The 11,823-nt window shown below is 40.0% G+C and overlaps 2 protein-coding genes across 2 annotated transcripts; both read left to right on the top strand.

Annotated features, from left to right (window-relative positions):
* Nucleotides 1-429: 429 nt before the first annotated feature.
* On the top strand, nucleotides 430-4,001 carry ndufb11 (NADH:ubiquinone oxidoreductase subunit B11). Its single transcript, XM_063208277.1, has 3 exons — nucleotides 430-692; nucleotides 1,092-1,222; nucleotides 3,772-4,001. The coding sequence occupies exons 1-3, from the start codon at nucleotides 504-506 to the stop codon at nucleotides 3,899-3,901; spliced, it is 450 nt and encodes a 149-aa protein (XP_063064347.1). The 5' UTR covers nucleotides 430-503; the 3' UTR covers nucleotides 3,902-4,001.
* Nucleotides 4,002-4,344: 343 nt separating this feature from the next.
* Nucleotides 4,345-11,667, top strand: LOC134456752 (rho-related GTP-binding protein RhoA-C-like). The gene is made up of 5 exons (XM_063208276.1): nucleotides 4,345-4,442; nucleotides 5,675-5,830; nucleotides 8,407-8,527; nucleotides 9,077-9,207; nucleotides 10,418-11,667. Exons 2-5 carry the CDS (start codon nucleotides 5,675-5,677, stop codon nucleotides 10,589-10,591), a joined length of 582 nt encoding a protein of 193 aa, XP_063064346.1. The 5' UTR covers nucleotides 4,345-4,442; the 3' UTR covers nucleotides 10,592-11,667.
* Nucleotides 11,668-11,823: the final 156 nt, after the last annotated feature.

Genomic DNA, 11,823 nt, shown 5'->3' with positions numbered 1-11,823 from the left:
TATCTAGGCCTACACAAATGTATTTCAGGAGCGTAAGAATCAGTGGTCAAGAGGGCTGGATGGCACAGCAACTGGACTGGGCAAGCACTTCGGCCATGGAGTGAGAAGGTTGAAGGATGGGATTCGAACCTGCAACCATCTGATCTAAAGCCCATCTCCAATTAGCCATTGCTATCTTATGTTCAAAAGGTGCAAAAAGTAGGCTACCCAACCCAAATTAGTTTCGAATTCGATGGTAATATTTCGGGTCAAAAAAGTATGCAATCAGGCTACTAAAACTAGGCCTATTATTTTAGGCAGCTTTGACATTTTAGCATTGAAACCTTCAGCTTCACTTGTGGACTCTGTCTGGGTGGTACTGCATCTAGTTGGCGATCACGGCCAACTTCAGTCAGTGAGCCTTCTCTTTCTGTGGTAGGTTTCTCTTCCTGTTCATGTTATTTACACCGGAAGTGATATAAGGAGCAGTGCGAGAGAGGAGAGAGACGGGGGATTTCTAGACGATGGCCTCCAGGATGGCATCACGATTGACTAAGATATGGCCCTCGCTGTATCAAATGCGTTTGAGTCCAATGCATGGCGCTCGCTTTGTGTCTCAGTCGTCACGATCGAGTGCAGCCGGGGCTACTGCAGTCACTGATGTGCATGACAAAGATAGCCATGGACACGCAGAGGTCAACCCGTACGAAGAGGTGAGTTACTCTCTCATACCTGTTTACATTAGTCTATTTAGGTGTCTTCTCGTTCTCACCAAAGTTTGAACTTGAGTAACTCACAATATTTAAACTCAGTATATGATGTAAAGTGAATCTATAGGACGTAAATGTAATGCTAGGCTCCATTGCAGTGTGTTTTGCTATGCTAGCATGAAAGTTTCCTCATCAGCTGCGACTGAGACAATGTTGATCTCAGAGTGTCAGCATGCCTAGCTAAATGTCTTCTTGGTGTGGTCCACTGTCTTGCTCAGGCATAGAGCTAGTTCGAAACTGTCGACGCCACAAAGAAAACGGGGGAACTGTTCATCGATGTGCTGACATTTCTAGAGCCAGCAGTGTGTTTCATGGATGTTGTCTTTCCCCCCTCTCTTGCAGAATCCTGACTATCATGGATTCTCACGGGATGCCACTGCAGACGCATGGAACATGAAGCTATCTTTCTTTTTCAGTATTTCGATTGCTCTGGTTATTGGCAGTGCTTTTGTACACTACCTACCGGATCGCGGGTAAGGTTTTACTCTTGACAGCTAGTGAGGTGCCCACAATGTTAAAAGCTTTTCACACATTTTTAAAGTAGGCCTGTTGGACGTCTGAAACCTTTATCTTATAAATGTTATGTTGGATCTGACCATGCAGCCAAATTCTGGGATATCTCAGATGGCAGGCAGGCATAACCCCACCTGTCTGGGTAGCCTCTGTGTCCAACTGGTCGCTGGTTGGTGATGTCAAACTTGTTTTCCCTGAGCCTACATGACCCCATGTGAAAAAGAAATTGAAAGCCCCCTAAACCTATTAACTTGGTGTTCCACCCCCAGCAGCAACTATTTTAGTCAAGTGTTGGCGAAATCTGGCAATGAGTCTTTCACGTCGCTGGGGAAAATTGGCCAACTGTTTTCAAATCAGTTACAGTGGAGGTTTTCCATGCATGGACTGAATGGGAAAATGATTGCTCGACATTATCAGTCAGAATTTGTTTCTTGAGAGCAGAATGCATGCTCTCTCTATCAAGCATAGCAGATTGCCTATGTCCTGGGACAGCAAATCAGCCCCAAACCATGAAACAATAACTACCATGTTTCACATTTGACTGACATGACATTCCCACGTTTCCATGAGTTGTGTGTGCGTACAACAACTTTGAGCGTAACTTTGAGTTAGGAAAACATACTGGATAAGTGTGATTGCTGCATACATTCACCCGGCAAAGTTAAATTATGTAGGTGTGTTTTGTAGTATGCCATGGCCTAATGTGCTCTAAATGATAATGGCCTGTGACCATATCCACCAGCATAGCAACAGCCTCTCCTTGCGCCACCAAACAAGGACTGAAATCAGTGCACTCAAGCATTTTTGAACCAAAACTACAGGACATTCATTAACACTGAAGATTACAACACAATTGATCTGAAATATGATATCACACCTTTTAAAGGAGCACCAAGGGCAGTCATGGCTAAGCGAGGGAAGTCATGGGTAAGCGGTTAGGGCGTCAGACTTGTAGCCCAAAGGTTGCCGGTTCGACACCTGACCCGCCAGGTTGGTGGGGGGAGTAATCAACCAGTGCTCTCCCCCACACCACAGACATATTTTTGTGACTTACACTGACTGATATAATCAAGGCTGAATGTATAGTGTCCTACCCTCGTATGTAAACCTTCCCTAGTCTGTTCCTCCCTCAATATTTGTGTCAGATTCACATAAATGCAGTTCTGGGGTGCTACCTTGTTACTAAAAAGGCACAGCAATTATGATTGAAATCTGTGTCGGTCGGGTCCCAAAGTGTCTGATTTCATGTGAAATGACCAGGGTGAGGCATAAATGCAATTTTGTTGTGTGCAGTGTGCTGTGGAGTGCTGTGTCAACAGTTGCAACAGTTTCTGAGCCAGCAGTCATGGTAGTTCCCGTAGTGTCTTCCTAAACACACACACACAATTATATTACATTTGGCTGACGCTTTTAGCCGATGTGACTTTCAATCGAGGACATTATCACCCAACAGTACTTTCTTTGGTACTCAATATGCTAAGCATCAGCTGATATGATTAATGAACTCAAAAGTTCCATAGTGTGGCTTAAATATTTCATAAACATTTAAGACATCGAACTCATTTTCAAATTATTGTTTCATTCGATGCACAAATTATTTAAACTGTTCTCAAGTAAAGTGGATTTTACGGCCAGGCCACTTTCTGGCCAAATGCAATGGCAATGTAAATCTCTGAACTAAAATATGAATTTCACTTCTGAAATGTATTCAAATGGCAACAAACTTTTGCTTGTAAAGGGTTGAATAGCTAGTGACTTTGGAAAACCCAACTGTTGGTAAGCAACAACAACAACAAAGAAAAGTTAATCCCAAGCCCTGACCCAGCTGTAAAATCAGGTCTGGGTGGTCCCTTAAGCTTGGGTTGACATTGAATGACATTTTGACTACATACCAGTAACTGATGTCAGGGTTGCAAGCAGCAGTAATGAAGGGTGGTCCACTTAAGCGATATGAATTCTTGTAAAGGCATGCAAAAATAAAATACAAATAAAAGTAAAGGTGGCTTATTTGGGTAACAAAAATGTTTGTTTTAGCTGCATAGTTTCAAAACTTTTTGTGGAATCATGATCTGACGTACACACACACACACACACACGACTAAATCTTGTGTTTTTCTGTTGTCTACATGTTGAAGGTAAAAGCTCGCACATCCATCTGACCTTGGAGCGGGACCAATAAATAGCCAGATAAAAAGAGAGAGTCCGCTACAACCAGGATTTTTTGCTCCCATTAGAAGAGTTTCTACCCGAAACGTCACAGAAAAATAAAAAATAAGTGGGAGCAAAAAATCCTGGTTGTAGCGGACTTTCTCTCTTATTATCTGTTGTCTACATGACCGTGTGTGTGTGTGTGTATGTGTGTGTGTTTGTGTGATTATTATCAATGTCCTATCTATATGTTTAGTTTAACGGCACATTGGAGACAGGTCAAGCGCAAATTGTGTGATGACAGTTTGTGTTCACTGTGGTGTGTTTTACTTAAACTTGATGTTTTGCTGCTTGTCCACAGGCTGAGACAGTGGGCCAGGAGAGAGGCTGAGAGACTGGTGCTGCAGAGGGAAGCTGAGGGGCTGCCCATCATGACCGAAAACTACTATGATCCCAGCAAGATTGTCCTTACATCTGCAGAGGAGGAATAACTTGTACATTGCCACATGTTAGTTGATGTGTATTTTCTCTCAAATGTAAAGTAAAATGTAAAATGACAGTATACTACTGTAATAAATTTGTCTGTTATTATATCTGTGTCTTTATTATTACACAAATTACTTTTCAACATTAAGTGACAAGTCATGGTCAAGTACGCAAAGGGAAAATGTACTAGTGTAGGGCGTGAAGGCTACCTAAACATGCCAATCATACATAAAACTGGAAGTGGTGTTTTAAAACGACTCGATAGGAAATCAATGTTTTTGAGAACAACAAAATCATGGAAGAAGGATGTGCCTGACGCATGAAGAGGTTTTTAGAGGATTAATGCAACACTCCTCTCAGCTGATTACTTTGGGAAGTATTTGAAGGCGGTGATTGGCTGAACTTGCTGTCTCACTTGATATCAGAATCCAATTGGCTAGTCCCTCTCAAAATGGGCGGTCGTTAACGCCTTGGCAGACGAATGGGCGCGGTCTTGGGCTAGGACAGGAAAAGAAGTAGAAAGCGAGGACAACCGATTCGAAAACGGTAATGAAATTCATTCTAGTCGTACTTGTTTTCACTTTTACTGGCGTTTAAGAAGTATACAGTACTGTGTCGTTTACAAAGTTATATGGACACTGGTGTCATAATCATGGTGGTTAAGTATTAAACAAGAAGGCAATGTGTCTGGCCTTTCAAATGGCAGCTAGTCAGCAACATCTGAAACAAGCTAAACGTTACATTTCCAAACTAGAACTAGTGTATAGAGTGCTAGACCAGTTCTACATGGTCGAAGCAGTTGAACTCATAAGTCAGACAAGTCAACGAATTGCCTAGTTCGTGATTAAGAGTGTTATTAACTCAGTCGATTTGAACACTGATATAGTACTTATTTTACATGCAACCTGTGTCGTTACCATCCAAACTTTGTCAGTTTGTTGTTGGTGCTAATGTGCTAGCTAGTTATAGCTATGGATTGTTATTGAGCAGTAACTTTTTCGACCAATGCGTCCAGAGCACTAAAGTCTTGATTAAAGCTGTTGGTAACGGTTGGTAAACATTCAGTCAGTTTACGAGCCAGCTAGATATTAGTGAGGCAAATTAAGAACACTGGTTTCGATCTAAACGAAATAAACGGTAGATTGGAAGTAGCGCTAGCAAATGTGAACTTTAACTACTGGATGTGTCTCTTTTCTTTCCATAGTGCTATGTGCCTGGCTACTAGATAGAAGAATTGCATGTAGAAAATGTCACCTGGATATTTCCAGGGGACATTTCCAGGGTTCCCTGGCCAAATAGAACTACAGTAGTGTTAGAACCTGCTGCGTTAATTGGGTAATTTGTCCTTTTGCTTCCCACGTAGAGATCTAGTTCCATCTCCTGGAACTGTCCATAACCCAGTAGTTGCACAGTTAAATGTAACCTGTTTGTTGCACCCGAATACTTATTAGCTAAAAAGATGCCGAAAGTCTATGTGAGCTCTTAAGTCTGATTGTTTACATAAGAAATGGCAGACCTCATGTTTGTAGCAGGGGTGTTGAGGGAGAATCAGGTGTTTGTTTGTTGTGGCCAGTGAGTGACAATCAAGGGTTGTGTCGAGTATGACGCAATGGTCTATCTCGAAATAGCAACCAGAAAACCAATAATAACAACTTGTCATTCATCAGAAACCATCATCAATTGTAATGAAGTGACTTAAAAAAATAAACTAATAAAATGAAACCTTCACCTTTTATTATCATAATTATGTGACTTATGTTTTGTAAACCTCTTTATAGATGGCTGCCATTCGGAAGAAGCTAGTCATTGTCGGTGATGGTGCATGCGGGAAGACCTGTTTGCTTATAGTTTTCAGCAAGGACCAGTTTCCTGAAGTGTATGTCCCCACTGTCTTTGAAAACTATGTTGCTGACATCGAAGTGGATAGCAAACAGGTGAAACGGACAGATTTTTGCTATTGTTGTTACTACACTAATATGATTATTATTATATTATTATTTACTGTTTCAGTGCTGTGTTCCTTGAGTAAGTACTGTCACACACTACAAGAGGTATTTATTAAGGCATTCATATAGTTGTGCTTTCGGTTTTTTTTAAGGGTATGCCATTTATATGCACCTCCCACTTTTACTAACAACCATACGTACATGAAACTTCAATGAATGAATCTTTATTGTCCACAAGTGTGGAAACTTCTTCAGTTTCACCATGTTCAAGAAGTATAAGGAGTGGGACATTACACAATTAAGGTAAAGACACTCCACTTCATGTAAAAAATAGTCAAGAATTCCAGGCCTACTCTAATAAATAACTAAACATGAGACTCAATAAATAAACAATAATAAAGAAATACTACTCTATAAATAAAGTATTTAAATAAATGATAATTGAACTTACTTAAACTTTCAATTTAACATTTTGTTGCAAATCCTTTGCAGACAGCCCATTACAGCCTGAGGTCTGGAATGCATATCATTAGAGGCTGGGTTTTATCCCTGGTGATGCTGTGTCCGGCCGCTACTGCAACATTTTTAAGTTTCTGAGTGCTCTTGGGGCATTTCCCCCTACAGTTATGTGCCAAGTGAGGTGATTGACTGGCCATTCCACTTTTTTTTTGCCTAAAATTAATTGGTGATGCTTCGGGTCATTGTCCATCCGCACAGTCCAATGACTTCTGAAGTACAATACAGGCCAAAAGTATGGACTCACCCTCTCATTCATGCATTCTCTTTATTTTCGTAGATTTTCATTGTGTATTTTCATGCAGGGCATCAAAAATGTGCTTAAACACATGGAGAATTATGTGCTTACCAAAAAATATAATTCTAACTGTTGTCCAACAGCAATGTCAGCTGTCTGTCCACCTGACGTCAACACGGCACAACTGATGGCCCAACACATCAATAAGCTTATTTTTTTATTTTCAAATAAAAATGCCCAGTCAGTCATGTCAATCCTAATTGAACATTTAAGTCCTCCAATAACTCACTAGAATTGTAGAACTAGAATTTTGAGACCTAAAACCTAGTTTTAAACACTTGCCAGTACAAGCATTTTACAGACATTTTCTTGATCTGATATTGAGTCACAGCCAGTTACTTGGAGAGGTCAAACCTGTGTTGGAGGGAATCTGTGGCAGGGTTTTTCACTTTTACTTTTAGTTTTTTGTCACTGTTTCACCTAGATAACTAGCTATGCTGACCAAGTGACTCATGATCAGATCAAGAAAATCTCTCTTGCATTGCTTGTATCAATTACAATTTACTCGACTGACTGGGTATTTTTACTTGAAAATAGACAGAAATATAAGCTTGTTGAAACATGTGAGGCCCTCAGTTTTGCTGTGTTGATGTCACTGCTTGGCATTTTTTTAAATATTTTTTTAAATAATTGATTTTATTTTTTATATATATTTCATTTTTTTGTTACGCGAAACATTATACATGTGTTCATTCACAGTTTTGATGCCCTCTGAAAATGTACTAAGTTCTGTAAATAGCCACAAAAATAAAGAGAATTAATTAAATGAGAAGGTGAGTCCATACTTTTTGCCAGTACTGTATATGGCTGAATTTGACCAGATAGACTTCAGAATCAGAATTCATCCCACTGTTTTTGTCAACTGTAATATCATCAATAAATACAAAGGAACCAAATCCATTGGCAGACATGCAGGTCCACTGTATTGTACCACACTACACTGACCAGGTGGTACGGCTTATACTACTACTCATCATGAGCATCTTTTCTTTTCCAAAATCTTGTCTTCCCATCCCCTCAGTACAAGTTCATTTTTGTCTATTTCACAGGATGTTGTTATAGGCCTGTAAGCCGTAACATTTTTTTTAGATGTTGTTAGGCAAAACCTAATCTAGTCTCTCTATTTCTGGTGTACAACATTTGTTTTGCATCTTGAAGTAAACCTTTTGTATTTACTATGGTGAAGTTTCTACCGCAGTCTCTAAATTGTTGACATGGACCCAGATAAACCTATCTCCTAGACAGTGTTTCACATCTGTTTAACAGGAAATGGCGTTCTCTTCACCAGCAAAATAACTCTTCTGTCATCCCCCCAAAAAAATATTTTCTGTGTTTGTCCTGGTATTTTGGTGCTCACAAGGGGGCTTTCTTTAAGCAATATTCTCAACACCAACAAAATATAGATGCCTTCTTACATGCCAGAATATATTGTTTTCAAATATATATCGGATGGTGGTGACTGACATGTGAGACATTTTGAGCAATCAGAAAATAATACTAAATATTGTTCAAAACTCACTGTTCAATATGTTCTTTTATGCAATGGTGATACTATTTTAATTCTGTCTGTGAGTTTTTAGTGTACAGTAATGACATTGTTTAAAAATTACCATTAAACCTTTAAAATTTATTACCTTCTTTTGCATGCCTGCCTGCCTGCCCTCTTGACCATTGATCAGTTGGGATTAAGATTTGTATGGCATACCTGACACGGCTTTATTTGCTATTGTTGTTGTTGTTATTGCGGTAGGTGGAGCTGGCACTGTGGGACACAGCGGGACAGGAAGACTATGACAGACTGCGGCCCCTCTCCTACCCAGACACAGACGTCATACTCATGTGCTTCTCCATAGACAGCCCCGACAGCTTGGGTGCGTATGCCACATCTGCAGTTTAACCCATTTCAGATTGCACCTGCAAAAAACACCTGCTGAAGGCCTAAGCCTTTTTTGGGAAAAGGTGCCCTAAAGCCATATATCTATATGGTATATAAGCTATATCTAGCCTCGAAAGCACATAAAAACATGAAATAAGTTGCATTTAAAAGCTAGGAACCTCATTTTGTATTAGACTGTGTTCACTCAGATATAACATACCCACATTTTAAAAAATAAAATAAAAACTCAAATCTTGAGTGCCTGAATGTAGCGTAGTTGTCGCTCCAGTCACCAAAGGTCAAACAACGTAAACGCAACATCAGGCTAAAATGGGTTAAAAACTTAGTCGGTGGAAAAGATGCTGCTTGCATCATGAGATATTTGATGGATCAGCGAAGTTTGTCATATGAACAACTCGTATTGGTGTCGTTACTGCTTATGCTGCAAATGTGTGACAGGGTTTCAGAGCTCATCTGAAGTCATATTCAATCCCTGAAATAAGACTAATGCTTCACATTTCTCTGTTTGTTGAATTACCTGCAGAGAACATCCCAGAGAAGTGGACTCCAGAGGTCAAGCATTTCTGTCCAAACGTCCCCATCATTCTGGTGGGAAACAAGAAGGACCTTCGCAATGATGAGCACACACGCCGGGAGCTGGCAAAGATGAAGCAGGTACGCTTGAACAGATAAGATCATGCACGTTTGATATTTCCACTTCTTATACATGACTGTAATCTCATTAAAATGTAACAACATTTATGTTGCTTAAAATCTTAAACACATACCCCCTTCTGTTTTTTGACATAATTCGCCTTTGGCTAAGCCCCGCCCTCTTGGGTTACAGTTGCTAGGTCGGACAGATAAACTTTCTATGCTGTGATGTAAACGTGATTTATGCAGTGACAGCCTATCGCAGCAGTTGTTCACTCCTAAGAAATAAAAAAACTCCTCCATTCATCATTTTTATTTCCTGAACTGTCATGCATCACAGTTGTTTAGCTGTTGTGGGATCTCAAATTCTCACCCTGATATCGATAGGTCAATTGTAACCAGTGGCACCATGGTAAGCTAACTCGCATAGCCTATGTCCCTGGCTCAAACTGTAGTTGTTGGACGAAATCACCCAACGTGATGGATGTTGTCATCTTCAAAGCTACCACATCAATGTGTAACACTAACGTTTGGCGTTTATGTCTTCAGTAGCTCAAGAAAATAATGTCCATCAGCTGCTAGTCAAAACAATCCTGATGTGACTGACAGTTACTTTGGTAGCGCTGTTTCTTCATTAATTTAGGTCAGAAAACCAAAATCTTACCCTAATAAGTTTGTGGTTTGCTTACAACCTTACTGAAAAGTTACACGAGTGAGATGGTGGCATGATTGGAGCACACAACAAAGTATGTTTGTAGATCCGTGTGCTTTCTTGTCGAGTGAGGATGCCGAGACCCTTCAAGCCAGACTATTCAACTGCTTGTAATATCAGTCCGGTTTTAGGTAAAGAGGAAAGCGATTACCTCCTGTTTCATCGCGGGGAAAATTGCACCTTTGTCACAAATACCCCAGGTACAATTTCCGATTATATTTTAATAATACTGTAATACGACCGTAATGTCTTGCTAAACCCTACTTGAAAACATGCGATTTCAGCATGGAGTTCAATGGAGCGCTGTCAAACTGTCCGAGGTTTGTCCGAGGTCGTCCTTTTGCTTTGTTGAGATAGGACAAAAAACACTTTAGGGCAGGCCTTAGCTAAAGGTGAATTCCGCCATACACACTTGACATTTACAGTGGCTACAAGACAACTATTATTATAAAACACGGATCCATGCCCTCTACCGATCACTTATTTACAGAACTGTTTGCTTTACATGTGCACTAACAGGAGCCAGTGAAGCAGGAGGAGGGTCGGGACATGGCTCTGCGCATCAGTGCGTTTGGCTGTCTGGAGTGCTCAGCAAAGACGAAGGACGGTGTGCGGGAGGTTTTTGAATTAGCCACTAGGGCGGCGCTGCAAGCCAAGAAGCGTAGCAAAAAGAGTGGCTGCCTTTTGTTATAGAGAATAAGACCTTGAAGAAGTGTGATGATTATAAAGGGGGTGGACAGTGTGGCTCCTTGCTGCGTCAGACTCAAGGGGAAGAAACACATCAGGTATAGGGCCAAGGACCTAGCAAAGTAAAAGGGACAACATTCTCAAGGCCAATGCACTGTCTTTTCGCAAGACTTGTGCTTTTGTTTTGTTTTGTTTTTGTTTTTTTTTAATGGTAAGGTTAAGTTTTGGTCCTGTGCTACACAAAGTTATGTAATGGCACACTATACTAAGCATCCATCCAACTGCTTCTCCTCAATCTCCCAACATGTAGCCTAAATCTGTGTACCTTCCTAAGGACCTGTACGTAGTCCCTCGGACCATCATTCTGACTTTAACCTGGCACGTAAGCCAGGCTGACCTGGTGCGTATTACAACCCCCCCTTGTCTTTCAGTAATGCCACTGGTTAAATATATTGAACAAGCAATTTTGGTTTATTTAAAACAAAGAAACAGAAAAAGAAAGCAAGCCAACGCCTTAAGAACTTAAATGCATACTACATTAAAGATACTAATGCAATGTTTTGTATGTGTGAATGTTTTATACTCTTTTCAATGGCATGTTTAAAAAAAAAAAATACTTGAGTCTATGCGGACTGTCCAGATGCCTGGATAAGGGAACAATTGTATACTTTTGTATTAGGTTTTGGAAAAAGTATTTTTCTGCTGCAACTTTTTTCACTCGCCTTGCAGATGCTAATTGATGACAAGCCAAGGGCATACTGTAACATCAGATTTCTTCCTAGACACATAGGAAGAGCCCTGTCTGTTACTTCATTAATACTATTGATGTGTACTCAACCTGTTTTGTCTCATTTTTTAACAATGTGTGATATTCTACTGGCCTGTTTATTTTAATTGTTTTCTCAACATCTCATACAAGAGGGCAGGAACATAAATACAGGAAACTAATTAAAATCCCTTGTTAGGAATTTGAAACAGTTGTGGTTTTAAGTGAACAAAAAACCATTCCAAAAGTGATGTCTTTGTAAACTGGCAGATTTACTTTGTTCTTAAAGAAAATAAATTGTTACAGATGAATCTTATCATTGTTGTTGTTGTTGTTGTTGTTGTTTATAAAAACTAGTCTTTTGGGAAATTCCTACAGTTTCTGATGTTTAGTACGCCTTCACCACCCACCTATTGCCATGTGAGATTAACAAGAAAACTTTTTTTTTAACACGATAAAGCTGATACTAAGT

Source organism: Engraulis encrasicolus, chromosome 10 (genome assembly GCF_034702125.1).
Source record: "Engraulis encrasicolus isolate BLACKSEA-1 chromosome 10, IST_EnEncr_1.0, whole genome shotgun sequence".
NCBI classification, from domain to species: domain Eukaryota; kingdom Metazoa; phylum Chordata; class Actinopteri; order Clupeiformes; family Engraulidae; genus Engraulis; species Engraulis encrasicolus.
This window is presented reverse-complemented; position numbering and strand designations above follow the sequence as displayed.

Excerpts from the sequence above, each read along its gene's own strand:
- LOC134456752 (XM_063208276.1), top strand. The coding sequence starts at position 5,675 with ATGGCTGCCATTCGGAAGAAGCTAGTCATTGTCGGTGATGGTGCATGC. Across the intron at positions 5,831-8,406 it reads TCGAAGTGGATAGCAAACAG|GTGGAGCTGGCACTGTGGGA; the intron begins GTGAAACGGACA and ends TTATTGCGGTAG. Across the intron at positions 8,528-9,076 it reads AGACAGCCCCGACAGCTTGG|AGAACATCCCAGAGAAGTGG; the intron begins GTGCGTATGCCA and ends AATTACCTGCAG.
- ndufb11 (XM_063208277.1), top strand. The coding sequence starts at position 504 with ATGGCCTCCAGGATGGCATCACGATTGACTAAGATATGGCCCTCGCTG. Across the intron at positions 693-1,091 it reads AGGTCAACCCGTACGAAGAG|AATCCTGACTATCATGGATT; the intron begins GTGAGTTACTCT and ends CCTCTCTTGCAG. Across the intron at positions 1,223-3,771 it reads CACTACCTACCGGATCGCGG|GCTGAGACAGTGGGCCAGGA; the intron begins GTAAGGTTTTAC and ends GCTTGTCCACAG.